Source organism: Oryzias melastigma, linkage group LG6 (assembly GCF_002922805.2).
Source record: "Oryzias melastigma strain HK-1 linkage group LG6, ASM292280v2, whole genome shotgun sequence".
Taxonomy (NCBI): Eukaryota; Metazoa; Chordata; class Actinopteri; order Beloniformes; family Adrianichthyidae; genus Oryzias; species Oryzias melastigma.
The window spans coordinates 4,689,981-4,710,176 of NC_050517.1; the positions used below are offsets into that span (position 1 = coordinate 4,689,981).

General features: G+C 37.3%; 1 protein-coding gene across 5 annotated transcripts in view; it reads left to right on the plus strand.

The window, feature by feature from the left end:
* Window positions 1–6,211: 6,211 nt before the first annotated feature.
* The window catches only part of mfge8b (milk fat globule EGF and factor V/VIII domain containing b), a 33,074-nt gene continuing 19,089 nt past the window's right edge, over window positions 6,212–20,196 (plus strand). Inside the window, exons 1-2 of one of the 5 annotated variants that reach the window (XM_024281087.2) lie at window positions 6,212–6,530; window positions 19,991–20,113. In XM_024281087.2, coding sequence (XP_024136855.1) covers window positions 6,461–6,530; window positions 19,991–20,113 — 193 coding nt within the window. In that variant the 5' untranslated portion in view covers window positions 6,212–6,460. The remainder of the gene's footprint in view (window positions 6,531–19,990; window positions 20,114–20,196) is intronic. The other 4 variants (XM_024281092.2, XM_024281089.2, XM_024281088.2 and 1 more) reach the window with 4 other exon arrangements.

A 20,196-nucleotide genomic window follows, 5' to 3' on the forward strand; every position in this document is an offset into this window, starting at 1 on the left:
CTCGCACACAACTCGATATACACATGTTGATGTCTTAGTCTTTGTTCGTAAAACTAAATAATCCGACAATCGTGAAGGCAGCAAGCTACGGGCTACTTCCTATTTAATTGAACCTTTATTTACAGTAACTGCCCTTCCCTTTTTTAAGTCAAACGTCCCCTTTAGTCATCAAAGGAGCGTGGCAGTGCTCAACTAGTTTTTCTGTTTCACAAGGAGAAGAGAGAGAAGTTTCAAGAATTAAAGAAAAGTTCAACTCTAGAAAGAAAACTGGAGTAAAAAAAGGAACCAAGAGAAAAAAAGAGAGAAACACTGACCAACAAGAACGAAATAAGGACACAATAAAAAGAAACGTTGTCATTTTTGTAATTTGGGGAAGGTGTGTCCTATTATATAACTGAACAAAAGTTCGTTTCATTGTTGTCCTAGTTGAGGAGCCATTTTCCATAAAAACACTTGGAAGAATTTCTGAGTCTGATTAAATTATGAATAATCTGGTAAATTAGAAGAAGTAGGTGAGATACCTTCAATGTGGAAATACGAACAGTCTCCAAACAACTGCTGTATTTTTGAATCTATCAATTTTCTCTACTTGATCAGGATTGTGTTGTGATGATTCCAGGATCAATATAATAATGTATTCTGTTGCTATTACATATCTGTTACATGAAGTGTGATACATGTCAATGTTTACTGAACTTATTTAGGATATATATTTTTAGGATAATCAATACACTCAACATTTGTTACAATAAATATTCTTCACTTGAGCTGTTAAGGAAGTGATTATTGCAACTTAAAAAAAAATCATATAAAAGTAATAGTTCAAAAGTGGTGGGATTATGAGTTTGCTGCTTCTCTTTCAAAATACAAATCTACTACTCGACTTTAAATGATAATCTCAATGATTCTAGTGTGACGTGTGTGTACTGTATGCATTACTGCATTAAAGTCTGTTTATGATTGAGTAATTACATTACAGGAAGATGGCATCAACTTAAATCGTTTTTGTATTTTCTTTATTTTCTAATTAATGTCCTGATATCCGACAGCTGTTTGACATATCTTTGATTTGTCATTTTATAACTATTTTTCATGCTTAAAACAAATCAAAAATCTATAATGAGACTCAAAGATAATGAGACTTTATAATCTGAAACTGGTGAATGGATGACCCAAAATACAGAAGAGTTATGGTGAAAACTTAAAAGTTTGATAAATAAACCATGTCAAACCCATGAAAAACGGAACAACAAAAAGGTAAAACAACAGAAGAAGAACACTCAAATACATTGAGGATACTTACTGAAATGAAGACAGCTGATGAACCTGAACTAGGTGAGACAGAAAGACCAGTCAACCAGAACACGACAAGAACCAAACAGCATGACTATTACAGAGTTAAGTTCACAATTCTCAGCTCTTAGGTTGAAGGGGGAATACCTCAGTCTCTCTTAAAGTCCTTCTCTGATGAAAATCCTGTTTTAGAGTTTCTAACATGTCTGTGCGTCATTTCTCTTCTGAAAGAGAACAAATGTCATCAGAAATCATTTAGTTTTTTCATTTCTGAGTATTTCTCCTTTTAAATCAACCAAACTGTCTTGGACAGACTCTGTTTGAATGAATGATCTTCTTTCCATCAACAGCTCTGCTGCACATGCACTAAACCCTCATCTGTTCCTAGTGTCTAGTTCAGGTTCTGGAGAAGAGAAGATGGTATCTTCACATTGACTGCAGTCAAATGAGCCGCCGTTCACATTTCTGTGGTCAAATCAGCATCACTGGATTTTTGGTGTGAGTTTCATCCAATACTTACGGTAGCAGGACTGAGAACGCTGGAAAATCTCCACCAGACTCCACGGAGCTTCTTGATGTGACCACGGAAATGTGAACGGCGGCTCATTTGACCGCAGTTGGAAAGGATTGTAAATCAATGAAAGAGCATTTTGATGTTAGCTTTGATTATTTTATCAAGAACTCTGAGAAACCAATGATTGAATGTATTGATCACAGTCAATAAACATTGGAGAATTAGCTAAAAGAGTCTTTGGTGAACTGGAAGGAGAAAGAATCAGGATTTTGGAGGAAGTTCTGTCCATGAAGATCTTCACTTCCTCGTCCAGCTGACATCCGGATCAGAACCATACGGCTGGACATTACCCAGATTGATGGATGTTTTTATGCAGCAGCGGTGAAGATTTCAAGAAGCTTCAGATCAACATGAAAAATAGATTTTTAAGACATTTAGGTCGTGGGATTTTGGTTAAAAACTTCATGATCATAATTAGAACTGGGAACATGTCTTTTTTTTAAATAAAAAATTGTCATAGGGGGACTATAAATCATAAAACTCTCACAGGAAGTGTGCTCAGTGTGGGTTTGTAAAATAGGGCATTTTTACAGATTGAATTATTTGAGGAGGAGTGGCTGGGCCCCTCAGTGGGCTAGGTGAAGGGCTGACACGCAGAAGCCCTGGGTTCGATTCCCAGGGTTGTCCACTGATCGCCACCCAGATTGGGTCCTTAGGCAAGACCCTTGACCTGCTGCCTAACTGGGTCCCTGTGCCCCTCAAGTACAGGGTTGTGTCAGGAAGGGCATCTGGCGTAAAAACTCTGACAAATCACTGATGTGAAACAGTAATGCTGTGGCGACCCTGAAAGGAATAAAGTGAAAGAAGAAGAAGAAGAAGAAGAAGAAGAAGAAGAGGGGGATGTGATGTTAGATTTTTTTTTTATTATCCAACAGTATACAGGAGGTAAAGGGGACTTTACTGGTTTGGTTAACGTGAGTCATGACTCACACACTGTATAAACATTTATTGAACACTCTAAAACTACATTTTTAAAACTTTAAAACTGTAACTTTTTAACATAATTATGAACTAGATATATAGCATTACCTGTGATAATGCTAGTGTGAATGCTGTAAGATGAATTTGGCCGCTGAAGATGCTAGTGATGATAGTTGAAAACACTGATGGATGAAAATGCTAAAGCTAATAGCTGAAAATGCTGAAACTGCCAGCTAAAATACTAGCTAAATGGCAAATTAGCCTAAAAAAACAAAACAAAAAAAAACTTAAATTAGCCAAAACAACTAGCATGTTGCTGAAAAAAATAGCTAAACTCTAAAACAGCGTAAAATACTTTTTAAAAAGCCTGAACAGCTAGCATGTAGCTGAAATATTAGCTAAATTCCAAAATAGCCTAAAAGAATTTGAGTAAATACCAAAATAGTTCAAAAAGCTGCAGAATGGCAATTTTTAAAACTTTAAAATCGTAACTTTTTAACATAAATATTAATGATAAAAAGGTAAGAATATTATTCCAGAATAAATCAATTTAAACCTTAAATAACTTTCAATATTTTACCTTTTACATGTTCTCCTTGTTCATGTGTGGGTTTTCTCTGAGTGCTACGATTTCCTCCCTCAGTCCAAAAACATGCTTCATAGATTTATTAGTGTGTCTAGATTACCTCTTGGTGTGCATTTGAGTGTGTGTGTGAGTATGTGGTTCTGTAACAAACTGTCGAATTGTTCTGTCCAGTTGGTGGGTTTTGAAAAGAGACATTTCTAACCAGTGGAGGGCGCCAGCCGCCTACAAAGTTCATAGAATAGAATAGAATAGAATAGAAACACTTTATTCATCCCAGGCTGGGAAATTAGGCTGTTGCAGCATTAGGCATATACAGAAGATATTAACATATAGAGAAAAAGCAATATTTATCAAAGATAAGGAAATAATATGCAATAAAAAACAAAAACAAATTGTGCAAATTGTGATGTGCAGAATATAATAATAGGGAGTGTGCAAATTGAGGCAGTAATGGACATTGGTCATTGGTCATTAGTAACAATCGGCTTGTTTCAAATTCTTACTTAAACAATGACAACAATGTACACACACACATTGATTAAATATGAACAATGCATTTTGCTTTTTTTCTTTGTAACTACTTCTATTTAACAAACCCACAACCATGAGTAATGTAAACAGAATGAACACTGGTACCCACATTTAACAGGATAAAAATGATTACAGATTTGTTTTTATTATATAAAAACTTTTCCTTCTTTTTGCCTAATCTCTAGTCACCATCAGTTTATCTGCAGTACTTTGGGATTTTTTCATCCTGAGACAGACATGAAAGAGACAAAATTTAGATTAGTGTTTTACAGGAAACAGTGATTCATGTGTTAAAGACTCAGAAATTTGTTGTCATCTCTTTATTTCATGAGATCTTAGTGTTTGAATAATGTTGTTGTCTGGATTGAAGATTAAGATCAAACAGATTCTGATCTTTTTCTGTGGTTTCATTTTTCTATCTCAAGATGTTCAAACCTTTATGAGTCATTTTTGGGGAGAAGTGTTGTCAGATTTTGGAAGTCCATCACAGGCTTCTCCTTATGAGCTTCAGTCAGTCAGCGTCCCTCTTAAGATATCAGTGATGCACCACTTTTTTTTCCAAAAGAAAGAAAACCTTGTATTTATATAGGCATTATCAGATGTGACTCCTTCATTACAATCTTTTTGCCCTTTTTTAAGTTATCAACAACTTCTACAGTATAACAAAGATAGAATATCTAAAATAAATTGGATAGAAAAGAGATCATCAAAGTGCAGAAGTCTTTTGGTTTAATGTTTGAGCAAGCCACACCAAATGTGACATCACGGTTAGGTGAGTTCAAATCGCCCCGCCATGTGACTGGGTTATTTTTACCCAGCATTCTGAGTTTATCATTACAAAATATGTATAGGACAGGAATCCTCAAGACCATGGCTGCAAACAGGGTTGGAAATGGAAAATGGTTGACAATTCTGGAAATGGTATTTGACTCACTGGCATTGAAGTTCATTTTTTTCACATTTCTGCTCTTCCTGATAGCATATAAATCAACCTCGACCCACTTCCTAAACTAAAATGGCTCCCACACATTCAACATCCGACTCGTCACACGTGTCGTCTTGAGAAGTGGCTGTCATGCAGCTGGACAATGCATGTATATTGAAAAGAAAAATGAACTTGTGATACAAAGATGTATCTAGGTTAATAAAGACACAAGTATCTCAGAAAGACATTCAACTTTATCATAACTTCGTAAAATGACAGATTGTGTCTTGATTTTTTTTATCAAACTAAAGTTTTGTCAACTATTACTGAAGTTAAGAAGTCTCTAACATAAATAGAAATTGTGCTTCTTTTGCCTAAAACAGCTTCCTGTTTTTAATAATGCTCAAAAGTTTAAAACTTGCATGTCCAAAGCCAAATGTGGTCTTTCTGTGATCAAACTACAGGGATTTATATCTCTGAATGAGAAAACTATTTGTAATATTGTTTTTCCTGTTCACATGGTTTACATTTAGATGTGTACAGTGAGCATTTAATGATGATTATGTCACATTTAATGTGATCAGAGATTTAATGAAGATAAAGGTTTTGTTCTTTTTCCAGATTTTTTTTTTCATTTTATTTCTGGTCTATAAATATCGAATTAAAAGTAATTTTGGCACAAAAGAGAAAAAAACATTTAATGAAATTCTGACATAAACTCATTCCATTGGAAATAAATACATAAATACCTAAATGCATTTCTGACATGAAAGTTATTCCATTGCACAAAAAATGATTTATGACATGAAAATATTTCCAGTGCAAAAAAATAAAAATAAATGTAAATGTTTTTCTGACACAAAAATTATACTATTGGGGAAAAAAAGATTTAAATCCATTTCTGGGATAAAAATGATTCCATTGCAAAACAAAAGAGAAAAAAAATATCTAAATACATTTATGACATGAAAATTATTCTATTGGGAAAACATAGAAGAGAAAATCTAATAGTTCATTGGATTTAGAGTAATTTCACCCAGTCTATGATTTCACCTCACCAAATCTTTCCCTCTTTGCAAAAAGTTCACACACCCCTGATTTAAAACAACAAGGGGACATAAATAGCATTTTTTGCACTTTATGAATAAAGTTTAAAAACGCATAATAAAGTTGAAAAGGACAGTACATTCTAGTAAACTCTAGTGAACTCTGAGGGAGAATTACTGCCTTAAGCTGTTATGGAGACATCTATGACGTCCTTTAAATAAAACCAACTGGAAACAATGATTTCACCAGTTAAATCTGTCAGTAATTGAGCAGCAGTTCTCTTCTACTGAAGTGAGGCTCAGACTGCAATCGGACCAGAGCAGCATCTCAACCACAACGGCTTCCTACAGCCAATTGACTGCCCTGTTTTTTTTCCTACAGTAGAGTGTAGGGGGCGGAGCCTCGTTTAAATGTCCCGCGTTGATTGGCTGAGGGCGGGCACGCGCTCGCTCCTCTGCGCCTGGTTGCTGCCTGGGGGTTCAGTGTGGAAACTACCGCAGCAACAGCGTCCAAACCGCCGCCGAGCTCCCACCGTGACGCCGTCCTTCAACTAACAGCAGATAAAACAGATAAAAACCCAGCGATGGAGGAGAAGCCGCGTGTCCTCGTGCTGCTGCAACTTTTGGCAGTCTGCCTGCCTTTCGGGGTGAACGGTAAGTTGTTTTAAGCTAACTATCTGTAGTTAATTAGCTTTTTTCAGTTGTTGTGAAGCGGTGCAGTGATTGGTTCACGTTACTGAACACCAGTGTGTTGTTTTTGAGCTGCCAGCGTGTTTCAACTCATAAAAGTAGTCAGGAACAAGTTCAACCGGCCGTGGAAAATCCTTTGAGCGCGAATGTGGGGAAATAAGCCTCTGTCAGGGGCGCTTCCGTTAGGACTGACGGGGCTGATGTTCAGGTTTGTTGACCCCGGAGGGTCAGAACAAATGGTTACTGCATGGATGCTGGAGGGAACTTTGATGCAGTGACCCCCTTTAAGAAGCAGCGCGCTTTTCTACTCTAACTTCATGCCTTTGGCGCCAGACTTTGTTTGCTTATAAACATTTAGGCCAGTTAGACAAAAAGAGACCAAAGCTCCACTGCTTCCATTACAGCTCATTCACTTAAAAAGAAGGAAGTCGCAAACATGTTCCAATGATTTTCCAAAAGTCTCTTTATTATGTGGACACCACTATAACTTTATGGATTATCGGCTGTATCACTGCAAAAAGTCTGCTTTCAAAAACAAGAAAAAAATTACCAAAAAAAGGTAAATATTGTTTAAAATATAAAAAAAATATCTACCAACAGAACAAGAAGACTTTTCAAAACAAGTAAATATATCTAACCTCATGGGAACCACAAATATCTTAAAATTAGTATATATATATATATTACGAATATCAAGCTCATTTTGACTAATGTAAATATAATTTATGAGAATCATTTTCTCAAAATGTTTAAAATTATTCTTTAAGATTTTGCTGGCACGGTTATCTTGACATTATGCTAACCACTAGGGCTGGATTAATAAAATTGATTTGAAGTTATTTAAGTTTAATAGATCAACTATCGATTCATAAAAAATATAAATCGATTTAGCACAAAAAGCTAAAGTCCGCTAGCTTGATGCTAACGTTTAACAGGATTTCCCATAGGACAGCTAATGCTAACGCTCGGTCGACCTAAACATACATTGTTGACTAAATGAACATCTTTATAAACTCACAGACAGGAATTTTACAAACTCTTAAGGAAATATTTTTTAAAGTAGTCTAAAACATCGTTTTTTTGCTCATACTTTCTTCTTCTTCTGGAATAAGCTGTAATGCTATAGCGTGATCTCCACCTAGTGGTCAAACTGAAACATCCTCCAGGAGAAACAGAACAATGTTTCCAATGTTAATGATCTGAACATTTTAGTTAGAACTTCTCCTTTAGAGAATCCATGTAACTCTGGATGATATTAACAATCTCAGTATTTCACTGATACATTTACAGTATGTGAACTGGATCAGATTAATGTAAATATATTCAAAACATATAGTAGATTATTAATGTATTTCTAAACAAATGTGTATATATGTGTCAATTTAAAATTGAATTGAAGAATCCAAATTAAAAAAAAAAAATCTCAGAATCAAATCGATTCTGGCTTTTGTGAATCGAATTGAATCGTTTCTGGAAATTATAATCGATACCCAGCCCTACTAACCAATAGGGATCTGTTTCTTGTAACCAGCCAAATATTCTAAAAACGATAGTACTTTTCTATTCTTCGAAAAGAATAGTAAACTGTTAGCACTATTCCTTTCTCACTATGCATGATAATTTACTTGAAATTCTTGCATGAAGGCAAAACTCCTGCATTGATCTTGGCCATACAAATGTCACATGGAGATAATGTTACTGTTGTAAGTATTGAGTTTCTAGTTTCAAGTGTGGTTTTACTCATAAAAGGTAATAAAGTCTTAGTAACAAGCCTTAATATCTTATTGAGACAATTAAGTACCAAAACTCTGAAAATAAGGGATATTATCTGGTCTAAAATCTACTAAGTCAGAAGAATTATCTTACCATTAAAAAAAATAAGCATGTATATGCTTGTTTTTATGAACATTTCCATCCCTCAAATCCATTTGTCTTTCAATACTGCCATCAAAGTGCTTTTGTTTACATCTAAATTAGATTAAATAGATATTTTGCAAAGCTCAAAAAGAAAAGCACATCTCAACATGTTTGTCTTCCAGAACTTGTCCTAAAAAGGTGTGGTTATCCTGGCACAATGAATGATTAGTCATATTTCCAGACTCATCTGCCAACTTAAACACCCTAACGATCTTCCACTAATGACAGATCTGTTACATTGATAAAGAGATGAAGAAGACTGGAAATGCGTTCCTCCGCCTGGTAAAAGGTTTTTGTAAGGACATCAAGAGCAGGAGCTTTAACCTGATTCAGTCCATTCAGCAGGTGGATGCTTGACTTCTCTGTGAACTGCTGAGTTTAGAGAATCAGAAATTGTTTTTTTGTGTTGGAGCACAGGCAGTCGTAGTTGCCCTCTGCACTATTGTCTTCTTCTGTGAAACTATCTGAAGCCTGTTCAGCAACTGTTATTGAAACGCGAGTGAGACTTGTTCTTCGTTCCATCTTTTTTTTTTTCAAAATTACAAAAACTCACACAGTCAAAAACTGTGTTTCTTCCAATCTCTCAGGCTTCATTCTAAAAACACAAATCCTCTCTGAGACATGCCGTTATTTAATTGGAAGCTTAGCATGGATGATTTTAACTTAAATTACACATCTTTTCAGCATATTCTTAAATAACAATTTCAAGATATAAAACTTTACTTCTAATTTATTTACTTTAAACAAAATAATGATTAACTGTAAAATAATTAATTTGGCTCCAATATAATCCAGCTCCTAATTGGTTGATTTTTGCAAAATTTTTGACTAATTAAAATAAACGTGTTTAATTCATGAAAATATAGTCAAAACCCACCTGTGTGGTGGCCCCTACAGGTTAAAACGAGGTAATGCAGTTGAATTTTGTGATTGGTCAACTGGTGTAAGTCCCAGAAGTTTCACGTCATCATGGTCTGAGCTCCAGTATAAAAGCCCCGCCCACCTTTGATTCTGTAACTTTCGGTTGTTGGCTTCAGCATGGTTTTGTAGATGAATTGCCGTTAGTTGTCATTGGACCCTAAAACTGTGACATGATCCGAACCGTGAGGTTTTGTGATCCGTTATACCCCTTGTGTCAGTGGATGCTTTTCTGTCCGTGTCCTGTCCACCTGAAAGCAAATCACTTCGTCATGACATACATGCGATCCACTCTTTTTAACTGGTTCTTTGACTAAATGTAGTTGCACTCTACATTATTGTCGTCTTCTGTGTGTGAGGGTCTATAAGCTAGTAGGAGAAAAGTGTAAACAGATGGATGACGGGAAGTAGGGGCGGGATTATCCTGCGCCAACAGTCCCGCCCAAACCTCAAAGGCAAATATCTGATGAACTCCTGCTGCTCTCCAGAAACGGTTTAGAAACCAACACACATTTTATGATTTTGTCAATAGATGGTGCAGTCACAGTAAAAGACCGGTGGGAGCTATTTAAAAATAGATCAAAAGATGATCGTAGTGGGACTTTGACTTAATTGACACTTTAGAATCAATTAACCTATGAAGCACGTTTTGGACTACGGGAGGAAGCGGAGCTCCAAAAGCCACGCCCCCTCAGAGGAGATTTTGGAAACAGAGCCTTCAGGTCAACATGGAAAACTGCTTTTTTAAGACATTCAGGTTGTAGGATTTTATTTTTAAAAACTTCATAGTTAAAACAATACTGGGAATGTTTTTTTAAATATAAAATGTCTTGGGGGACTTTCAATAGCCAGTAGATCACGTTGGACTTTTTTTTTAAAATCAACTGTATTTTTGTACATTTTGTTTTAATTGACTGTTTTGATTTCATTTTAACTCCAATTTGTGCATAGTTCGGATCGTGTTTTCAATAGGCAGGTGCGTAGATCAATCAATGGACTTACAAAAACACATATGGAGACACCAGAGTTATTGGCTTTGTAGGATCCTGACTAGGGCTGGGAATCACTGGGTAATTCATGATACGATACGCGATACATGGCTCACGATATCGATAATATCGCGATACTGCGATAATTGGTAAAAATCCTCTCTAATAACTAACATTATATAGAAGAACATATTTTTGGGGAAAATATATCCCCATTTATTTTTTTTAGCTCAAACATAATTATAATAAACAACTTTTCTTATTTTATGCAACAAATTAAAGACACTTTTGTGCAACATGGCTGAAATCAGTAATACTATGTCTTTGACAAGCATTGACAACAACTGAATTGGAATTATCTGTCAAATTCAATGTTAACAATAGTAAACATAATCAGCAGTGACACTACTTGGTGAAGAATTGTTGTAAGGATCAGAACAAAAATTAAACAATTCAAGTGGCGACAGCTATCTACCTCCAAAAGCCCGAGCCTAGTTCCTACAGCGCACCGATCAAACAGAAAATAAGCGATCGCGGTCATTCTAGCGCTCAGACAAAGTCACTTCTTACCGGCTGCCTCTTCTACAGGTGGATGATAAATGCTGACAGGTAGGCATGCTTTGCACACGTGCTACAGAGCCTGTATCTCACCGGAGCTTCTCCCGAATGAGCGCGTGCATCGCCATCTGCTTAACAGTTTCTCCGCACGACTCAGACGCTCAGCTCAGCGGTACAGCCTCTTCAAATAAAAATATAATATCGATACTTGGTGAGAACCCATCGAGAATCGACCGCAGCACTAAATATTGCGATATATCGCAATATCGATATTTTGGCACACCCCTAATCCTGAAAGGTGGTAGTTGTATCCGACTATCCTAACTCTACACAGATGTTCATCTTTTGTCGTAACTCTTCAGGGTCCGCCACAGCGAATCAGCTTTCTCTGTTTTGCACCGGATGCGCTTTCTGACACAACCATGTATTGTATCCGGGCTGGGGACAGGCACCGGGAGACCCTGTAGACCCTGCTGCCTAAAGTTATGCAGTAGCGTGAAGGATCCAAACTGGATTAAACTCATTGCGCCTCATTGAAATCAAACTCAAGATTCCTATAGACCAGTCCTGCAACTGAGCCACCCAACTACTAGCGGTGGGAATCTGCATCTCACGTTTCAATTTGATTACAATTTAGGAGGCAAATATTTGATTACGAAATGATTTAATTATGGAACAGTTATCAATGCATCCCAGATCTGCATTTTTTTAAAGAAATGTTTCTCTTTACTACAAGACACTAGACAAATATTTCTTACTTTACTCCACCAAAGTGCATTTTTAAGTAAAGAAAAGATCAGTTTACTCGTTTGACTTTTATTGAGAACATACAAATTCTGATATGAAAAATATTTCATTTGAAAATCAAAATTCTTTCACAGCATCAAAAGGTAAAAATGTTCCCTGAACTCAACATCTTTCAATAGGATAATGTTATGTTTTCTCACTAGACCAGGTTTAACGAAATGCTCTGTAACTCACGTCAAACAAAATAGTCTAGCTAGAGCTAGTCTCACATCGTGATTTCACACATTTGTTGTGTTCCTTCATATTTAATTTTGGTGTGATTTAACTTGCACGCTGCATGATTTTCATCCAATTGACCCTTGACACTACGAAAGCCCAAATGCTTCCAAACAGTCACTTAATTGAAGTCAGGCCGGTTTTATGACGAGATCTGGAAGGTCAGCCATGTTTGTGGGCTCTTCAGAAATGTCACGTTTAGTTCCCCTTGTTCGAATCATATACACCTTTCAATCATCAATTATTTAAAATTCATAAAACGATTCAGAATAGTTTATATGTACCCCCCCCCCCACCACCACCATCACCACTACTATCAGCTGCCACCTACTTCTGTAAACAAATAACTTATTCACAAGGTTAGCCATTCTGAACTTCAGATTTGAGTATTTAACATTTAATTTCAACCAAAAAGATGTAAATAACAATATTAAAAGTTACTCTTAGCAAGAGGTTTACTGGGCATGTTTGTGGTTAGTTAGACACAAACTGGGTAAAATTATGTCGAGGTGGTGGTGAATTTTACATTGACATTATATATATTCACACACATGGTCTGAGGTTTGTTCTATCTACTAATGTTTTGTGTTGTACCATCTGCCTGTGTTCAGTCTTCCCTTCAGGCTGCTGCCATATCCATTACTAATGTTTTTTTTTTGTTAATCTTCCCACCAAACTCCTTTTGGAGGGTCTTCTGAATGGTGAATAGCTTTCTTAATCAATGTTTAATGTCAATGTGGAATGTCTTCTAATTTGGGCTTAAATCCTGTTTCTTGTCCTAGTTTCCAATCTGCTATGTTGAATATTTTACATGCTGAATTGAGTGTCTTACATACTGAGCCAAAGAAGAAACCGTGTTGCACTGGACAAAAGAGTAAGACACACTTTTGGTTTGTGCAGTCATGTGGAAAAACAATCAGATGGGTCATTATCAGAGAAACATATTTAGTGCTGTATGTTCTTGCTGCGCGTTGCTCCCAGCTCTCTGCCAGTTACAGTGTTTCAGATAAAAGCACGTCGCTTTTTGATAGTCCGTGACTTCAGTGGGTATTTTTAGCCTTTCGGAGCAGCAGCAGATGGCTGTGTTCTGGAGCAGCATTTGCAGATCACACAAGGCTCACCTGGAGGTGGAGTCCTCTTGATTTAAGAAGAAAAAAAGACAACTTTATCAAACGTGTTTCATCCTTTGATTAGATAACTTCCAGCTCTTCTCTTCTTAGACCGTGTGTACTTTGTATTGCAGTTTAGTAGCAAGTATTTAGATTAAATGAGCACTTGAAATGATGAACAGTTTTAAACAATACTTGTATTGTATACATAACCTTGATGGAACCGAGAGTTCCTACTCTGCCATGATAGCTTGTGCAGGACACAACAGAGGCAAAACATTTTTTGTTTCAGGCGCTGGAACATTGTTAGCACACAATTACATCCTCTGATGACACAGACTCCCCTCATCACTTCAAATAACATATTTGACACGGACCACTTGAACTTCGGTCCATGGTCACTTATATTTATGATCTTTAGCTTAGTAAGGTCAATCTGTATGCGTGTTTGTTGATAAAAAGGACAGTTTTGTCACAAATCTTCACTGCCCCAAAGCCTTTTGAAAATAAATATTACAGCTAGGGCCTCGATTAGTCGTGGCTACATCGATTATTAGAATGGTTGACAGCTAATCTGCTAGTTTTTGTTTGTTTTTATCTCATAACTATGGTTTCCTCTTTGACGCACATGCGCAGTGGTGCTAATTCCGTCAGCACTGGTGACACAGGAAGTTCTGGTATACCGTAACAGCATGCCATCAGAGCTTGAAAGTGTGGGAAACAACAGAAAGAGAAAAGAAAAATTGTTCAATGCAATATCTGCAAGTCAGAACTTGTGATCCATGGCAGCACTATGGTGATGCATGAACTCCTGAAGAGGAAACACGTGACTGAGTATGATCACGCTGAAGAATGATCTTCATCTAGGGAAGCTAAGCTAACATTAGCGCAAACACAGCAAGCTCTGTCGCTGCAGTTTCACAGGTTCAAATAGATCATGTGCGGCTGTCATTAATGAGCAGTATGGACATAAACCAGAAGATCAGATCTGTGCCTACAGAGCCTCTCTGTCTGCGCCGTTTCTGTCTCGCTTCCGCAAGGGCGGCATGGATTATGAATTTACGCTGGAAGTGAACCGCTCAGCCAAGGCTTCAGTCATATTCGTGTCGCGGCCACGCCGTTCGGTTCTAAGAGTGCAGATTTTGAAATGTTCACAACGCAGACTGAGAGGCTGTGTGTCTGTACAGATCTGCCGTGGAGTTATGCAGCGGCGTGAAAAGTATTTACAAGTCCCAGATGTGAAGTGTTGAGCTAGCCTAATAGTCCAGAGCTAAGTTGACATGTGTAGCTTTACATCAGCTGCATTAAGCTACAATGAAATGTAACATTAAGTCACAAAACGGCAAAAGAAAGACAGCAAAATAACCACAACATTAAAGAGATAACAGATTTATGGGCGGTCCACCAAACTGAAAAATATTCTCTTTGCGCATGTGCAGTAGGTGTAGGTAGGAAGGATTTATAGAACACTGACAGGAGAAAACCTCTGTTCTGTTTTTTAACCCGTGAGAGAGACTTTTATTGCAGCAGGGGGTACAGTGAAATAAAAAAAGTAGTACATTCTAACATCCTCTGCTTTTCTCCCTTTTTTAAAAATATTAATTTTCCCACTTTTTTAATATATTTAATGTCTCAAAGCTCTTTGTTTATATGGTCATTCTGAGGAATTTTCATGTACAGGAATATCTTAAGTTTAAAGATGTCTTTAGTGTTTCGCTTTTACAAATAGACCTCAGTGAGAAGATATTTTGAGTGTTTATATGTGTCTCTATATTTTGAAATACTTCATACAAGTATGTTTTACTAAACATATACCTTTTGTTTTTTCAAACTCAAACATAATGATTTGACTCCATTGTGATTCCTGAGTTGTCCTGGTCTGTTAGTGAGCTCCATGCCTTGGCTGAGCTGTCATGTGAAAGGCATGGAGCATGACTCATAACACCAACTCTGGATATGAGCGTTCCTGCCAAACAAAACTCCACATTCCTGCCAGTTTGTCCTAATCTGTAATGGAGTCTCAACAAAAACTCTGCTATGCTGTAAATATTTAATATTGCTCTTATATTGTTTTATTTACAAACTGTTTGTGATTAATGCACATTCTGTTGAATTTCTTTGGAAACTAAACTGTAGAAGAGAAATGAAAGTTTGTTTTTCTGCCAGGTGTTTTAACAGACGATAAAACCATCAAGTCTGTGGTTTTCTCTGAAAAACAGAACAGACCAAAAATATAGTCTTGTGACTGTTGTTAACCTCAGGAACAGAATTTTTCATAAAAAAATACTTTTTAAAGGCCTTACTTATATTGCCAACAAAACAGATTTAAATGCAAAGACGTTGGATTTCTTTTCTTTAATGATCTTTTTGTTTTATACCTACAAGTTTATTCATTGGGTTTCCAGTTTTCTTCTGGAGTTCAAGATTTTTTACTCCCTTCTTTTGCAGGACTCATCCTTAATTTCCTCTTCTCAAAAACAACAAACAAAAAAACAAGCTATCAAAAAAGTTACCTCTTCATCAGTTCACCACAATATGTCCACATGTACAGAATCAAAAATGTAAACAGTTTCCTATCAAATTTTTCTTTAGATTTTTGCAGATTCATAAATCTGTTTCTAGTTTATATTTATTCAGAAAATCCCAAAGTTTGGATGCGTTATTGTCGTACTGTTATTACTCCTGGTGGTAGTTGTGTTCTGGTGTAGGAAGGGGGTTGACTGAGGGGGGGGGTTACCCAAAAATAAACAGTCAGGAATGTTTGGATAAGGATGTATTGGAGGTAGAGGGCGAGCTGGTCGCCTCAGACTCCCATGAGTTGTTAAAGGCACTTGAGAGCCTCAGCACCGGAGACAGCTCTGATAACACTCCACACTTATAGGAAGTTCACTGCTGGATAAGCAGCCAAACAGGATGCATGCAAAGCAGTGCTCTTGTTTTTTTCTTCTTTCCGCTTTTGAAAAAGATGCATATTTAGGCCGTGCCATCTTGATTGCTTATGAATTTAAAGGGGGAATCAGATTTGACCAACTAAAAATAAAACTCCTGAATGTAAAAACAAACCAAACCCACCTTTGTGATTGAAGTTATTTTTGTCAGCCTATTTTCAGTCTTTGAAGACCAGCTTTTGGTTTACGGTTAGATTGAAGAATAAAAATTGAAAGAGGGAACACAGTTGAGACTGGCTGATGTGGCCTGAAGCTTTTTCAGTCACTCTCTGTGTTGAAGTCAGACACAAGACGTTTAAAGGAATGCTATACTTATCAGCTCTGACGTGATTATGTCATACATCTGGTGATGGGCTTTCCTCGACATGCCGTCAGTACCTGGGATCAGGGGGTTTTGGGTTTTTGAGTTTCCATGTGATCAGTCCCTGGACTGTCAGAAAACCTTGAACCTTCTCGTCCACATCCAACATGAGGCTTTCTCTGCAGCCTGAGGCTGTACTGCTGGCTTTTTGGTTGTGACCTGGGGGTGTTTGTACCAACTCACAACGCCTGCATTTTTCAGCCATGTAGATTGGAACCGTATCTTTGTGGATGTGCTTAGCACAGCAGCAGTGATCTCCTCCCATCTGTGGGAGCTACGGCCATATGATGTGGTGTGGGTAAACGCTTGTTGCAGTGTCTGTTTTGTGAGCGCTTACGGTGTAACTCCAACATTGATGTTGCAGCTGTTGCTCATTGTACGTGTTTTTGGAGGTGGCACATTTTAACAGGAAATATTCCAATAAAGCACCTGGTTGTGTTCGTGTAAAATGACAGTCTCTGTTGTGTCAACATACCACCTAGCCACACGCTTGTGATTCCTAGGAGGTTATAGGTCCTGCAGTGTGACTCATGCAAAGTCCTGTCTTTTAGCCCGTCTCTAACACTCCCTTACTAGATTAGCACATTTCCCCCTTCATCTTCACACTGGTTTCCTCCATCCTCTCTTCATGTAGCATGGTACCTCCAGCTAGAAGAACTGCTTAAACATGATGGAGAGTAGATGTCCATGTCAGCTCCAAGGCTGGTCTCAATGATGTTTTGAGGAAATTTGAAATGTTCACCAGGTCCAACCTTTGCTGCTAATCATTTGCAGTTCCCTGCAGACCCGTCTGGGCTCTTGGTTGGAGAGAATTGTTTTTTGGGTCATGATGGCTATAGGTGTTGGTACTGGTTGATGGCAGCGAGGACAGACTCTTCATTCTTATTGAATACCTGCTCATAGCATCAGCTGCCATCCCTACACATTTTACTATTTGAAACACATTTGGTTCTTTTAAAGTCAACCAGAGTTCATTTTCCTGATAAGCCGGAAAACATTTTCAGTCTGAATGCATCCAAGTGAACACTTATCAGCAAACCTTCTTAGCTACTGTCTCCTCAGTAACCTCCTTGCAACATGTTCCAGTAAATTCTAAGTTTGAATGAGTGAACTATCCCAACGAGGACTTCCATTATTCTTCCTCTCCTTGCTTTGCCTCATAATTCCTGGGCAATGACTGAAGAGATCATTAGTCACAAGGTTTTGTTACAAGCGTTGGTTCAAAACAGAAACGTGCGTCCGGTCGAAGGCAGTCTGAATACAGACCAACTTGCAAGGTTCATGACGCAATCCGGACCAAACTAAGCGGACTCACTCCAGACCAACAAACTTTTCCAGTCTGAATTTATCCTAAATTTTTATTCAGAACTAGCTAAGGTATCTGTTTTTTGGTCGGGTTTTAAACCCTTGCTCCACATGTTCCCAAACAAGCGTAAACCTCTTCTACAGACTAACACAGGAAACTGCTCAGTTTGAGACCTTCCAGATCAATCAGGTCAGTCTGCTCGGCTGCCGTAGGAAGAGATTTGCAAAAGTTTTATTGAAACATTAACTGAAATTCCTGTATATTTTCTTTCCAATCAAAGCAGTTGTTTAAAATGTACGTACATTAGTATATTTACAGTATGTGGCAATTCACCATCAGAGTTCAACATTTTTGACTTGTACAATTTTGAGTTTTTATACATTTCAAAAATGTTTTGCAATTGATATCTCAATATATATATATATATATATATATATATATATATATATATATATATATATATATATATATATATGCTCTTCAACAATTCCCAGGATGGACGTAAGCCTTACTTGTCTCTATGTAGGAAAATTAAAGAACATTGAAGTTCTCCCTTGAGTATGTGGGGTGTCAATGCTGTCACCCAACCAGAGCTTAAGTTATGGTTTTAGTTTGCTTGTGGTAGACACGGTTGTGTGTAAAGCACCAGCTTCTCAGGAGGGATCCAACCTCAATTTATCTCCAACAATTATCCAAATGACAAATGTTTGGTTAGAAAAGCACATCCCCGTCTTTCACTGCTCTATGATTAGTTTATGCATTTATTGTCCCAAAATGTGCAAAGTATAATTTCAAAGCCACTTTTACACATCTGTCTTTATATCAGTAAAAAAAATGTGAAGTATGTGGGTTTAAACTTTGCTTTGTTTGTATATAGGGAATGTTTTTATGAGCACCGTTTGTTTTTGGAAAGCAGAAACTGTAAGCAGTAAATCAGTTCTGTTGAACCATGTCTTTGCTTCACCGTTCCTGATTTTACATCCAGCTCTAGCTGTCCTGATTTCCCTCCTGCCCAGTGAGCAGCCAGATTGTTGGGTTTAGGCCACACAGCACTTCCCGACTGCAGGAAAGATCCAGCATTGGTTGTGTTTACCGACTGGCTTACTCAGCGGTTCAGACTCTAAACCAGGAATGTCAAACTCAATCACACAAGGGGCCAAAATCCAGAACACACCTTAGGTCGTGGGGTGAACAGGATAAACATTTATTAAACTACATTTTTAAAACTTTAAAACCGGAACTTTTTAACATAATTATGAACTAGATATGTAGCAGATAATGCTAGTGTGAATGCTGTAAGCTTAATTTGGCTGCTGAAGATGCTGAAATTGATAGGTGAAAAAGCTGAAGCTGATAGCTGAAAACGCTGAAGCTGATAACCAGCTAAAATATTAGCTAACTGCCAAATTAGCCTAAACAATTAAAGAAAAAACCTAAATTAGCTAAAACAGCTAGCATGTAGCTGAAATATTAGCTAAACCTCAAAATAGTTTAATAACCTAGCAGAATGCCAATTTATGAAACTTTAAAACTGTAACTTTTTAACATAATTATGAATAATAAAAAGGCAGGAATATTATTCCAGAATAAATCAACTTAAACCTGAAATAACTTTCAATATTTTACTCTCCATAAAAATATATTTTGTTAAAATTATACAAGTTAGAAATAAGTGCAAGATAGCATCGGGTCATTAATAACAATAAAATAAAATGATCTGGAGGGCCGGATCCGGCCCCCGGGCCTCGACTTTGACACGTGTTGTCTAAGCGCTAAAGGTCATTCAGCACTATAAAAGGTTGAGGGTTAGCGAACTATAAAAAAAGACCTGGTGACGACTCTGAAGACGGAACATCTCCGTTGAAACATGTCAGGTATGAAACAATCGCGTGTCTGATAACAAAATAATCAGAACAGCTATAAATACTACAAACACTATGAACTTTATCGCATCTATAAAAAAGGAAAATAAATTATTAGTGTTCCGTTACACTGAGTTTGGTCTTTAAAAAAAAAACTTGAGGAAATGTTGTTATAAGTTTATTTTTTCTAGATTCAACTGTCTTTTCTTTTGAAATTAGACCCTGAAAATATCCGAGGTTATCTGACCTGCCCACGACGTGTTTACAGTGACACAACCTAAACACGGGACAGGATTAACTTATATTAGTCATTTCCCATGCTGCTGCTGTTTATCTTGATGAATTCAACATTTGTTTTTTTACCTCCCAGCTGCAGCAGCTGTCTGTTTACGTAAGAGGCCGTATCTAACCGTCGCCTCTGCTTTTCCTGCAGGGGGTCCCTGTGAGGTGAATATGTGCAGCAACGGGGGGACCTGCGTGACTGGGACGGGGGCTCCCTTCATCTGCATCTGTCCTGATGGCTTTTCTGGAGAAACTTGCAATGAGACTGAGACAGGTAATGCACACTTTCAAATAGAAGGTGATTATTCCAACTATTAAAAATATGCAGAAATGATCTCGTTTGGGGTTTTGTTTGTT